At 43.4% G+C, this 507-nt stretch overlaps 1 protein-coding gene across 1 annotated transcript in view; it reads left to right on the top strand.

The window, feature by feature from the left end:
- Window positions 1-507, top strand: part of Cfap46 (cilia and flagella associated protein 46) — a 92655-nt gene that overhangs the window by 5257 nt on the left and 86891 nt on the right. Inside the window, exon 8 of the mRNA XM_013347735.2 lies at window positions 325-435. Within this exon, the coding sequence (XP_013203189.1) occupies window positions 325-435 (111 nt within the window). The remainder of the gene's footprint in view (window positions 1-324; window positions 436-507) is intronic.

Raw genomic sequence — 507 nt, 5'->3', positions numbered from 1 at the left:
CCTGGTCCTGAGGAGAGAGAGGAGATCACAGTGTGCCTGGTCCTGAGGAGAGAGAGGAGATCACAGTGTGCCTGGTCCTGAGGATACTTCCCTGGCATTTTCCTGCAGTGATATAAGAAAAGGAATATTTCCTGCAAAAATAAAGCTAAGGAGGCATGGAAATTCGCCCAGGAAATTAGGCACAAAGAGAGGAGAGGGATCCTTTAAGATCTCCATTCTTTAGGAAGCATGGGTTCATTGATTGAAGACTTGCCCTGAGAATAATTTTTTAACAAATATGACAGGATGATTTGACAACATAGCATTTAATTAAATCAATTCTAGGAAATTGGATAAACATAATTTGCCAGAAGACGTCGACCAGATTCTGAGGAAAGCCTATAAACACTTGAGTCACTACAATCACCACCGCTTCCCTTCCATCAAAGAAGAAAAGTAAGTGGAAGCTTTGCTTTATCCGCAAGCGGAGACACCCACACAGCCAGCACACAGCACTCAGAACACACC

The sequence above is a fragment of the Microtus ochrogaster genome, chromosome 8, assembly GCF_000317375.1.
Source record: "Microtus ochrogaster isolate Prairie Vole_2 chromosome 8, MicOch1.0, whole genome shotgun sequence".
Taxonomy (NCBI): Eukaryota; Metazoa; Chordata; class Mammalia; order Rodentia; family Cricetidae; genus Microtus; species Microtus ochrogaster.
The sequence above is the reverse complement of the archived record's forward strand: the minus strand, read 5'-3'. Positions and strand labels throughout refer to the sequence as shown.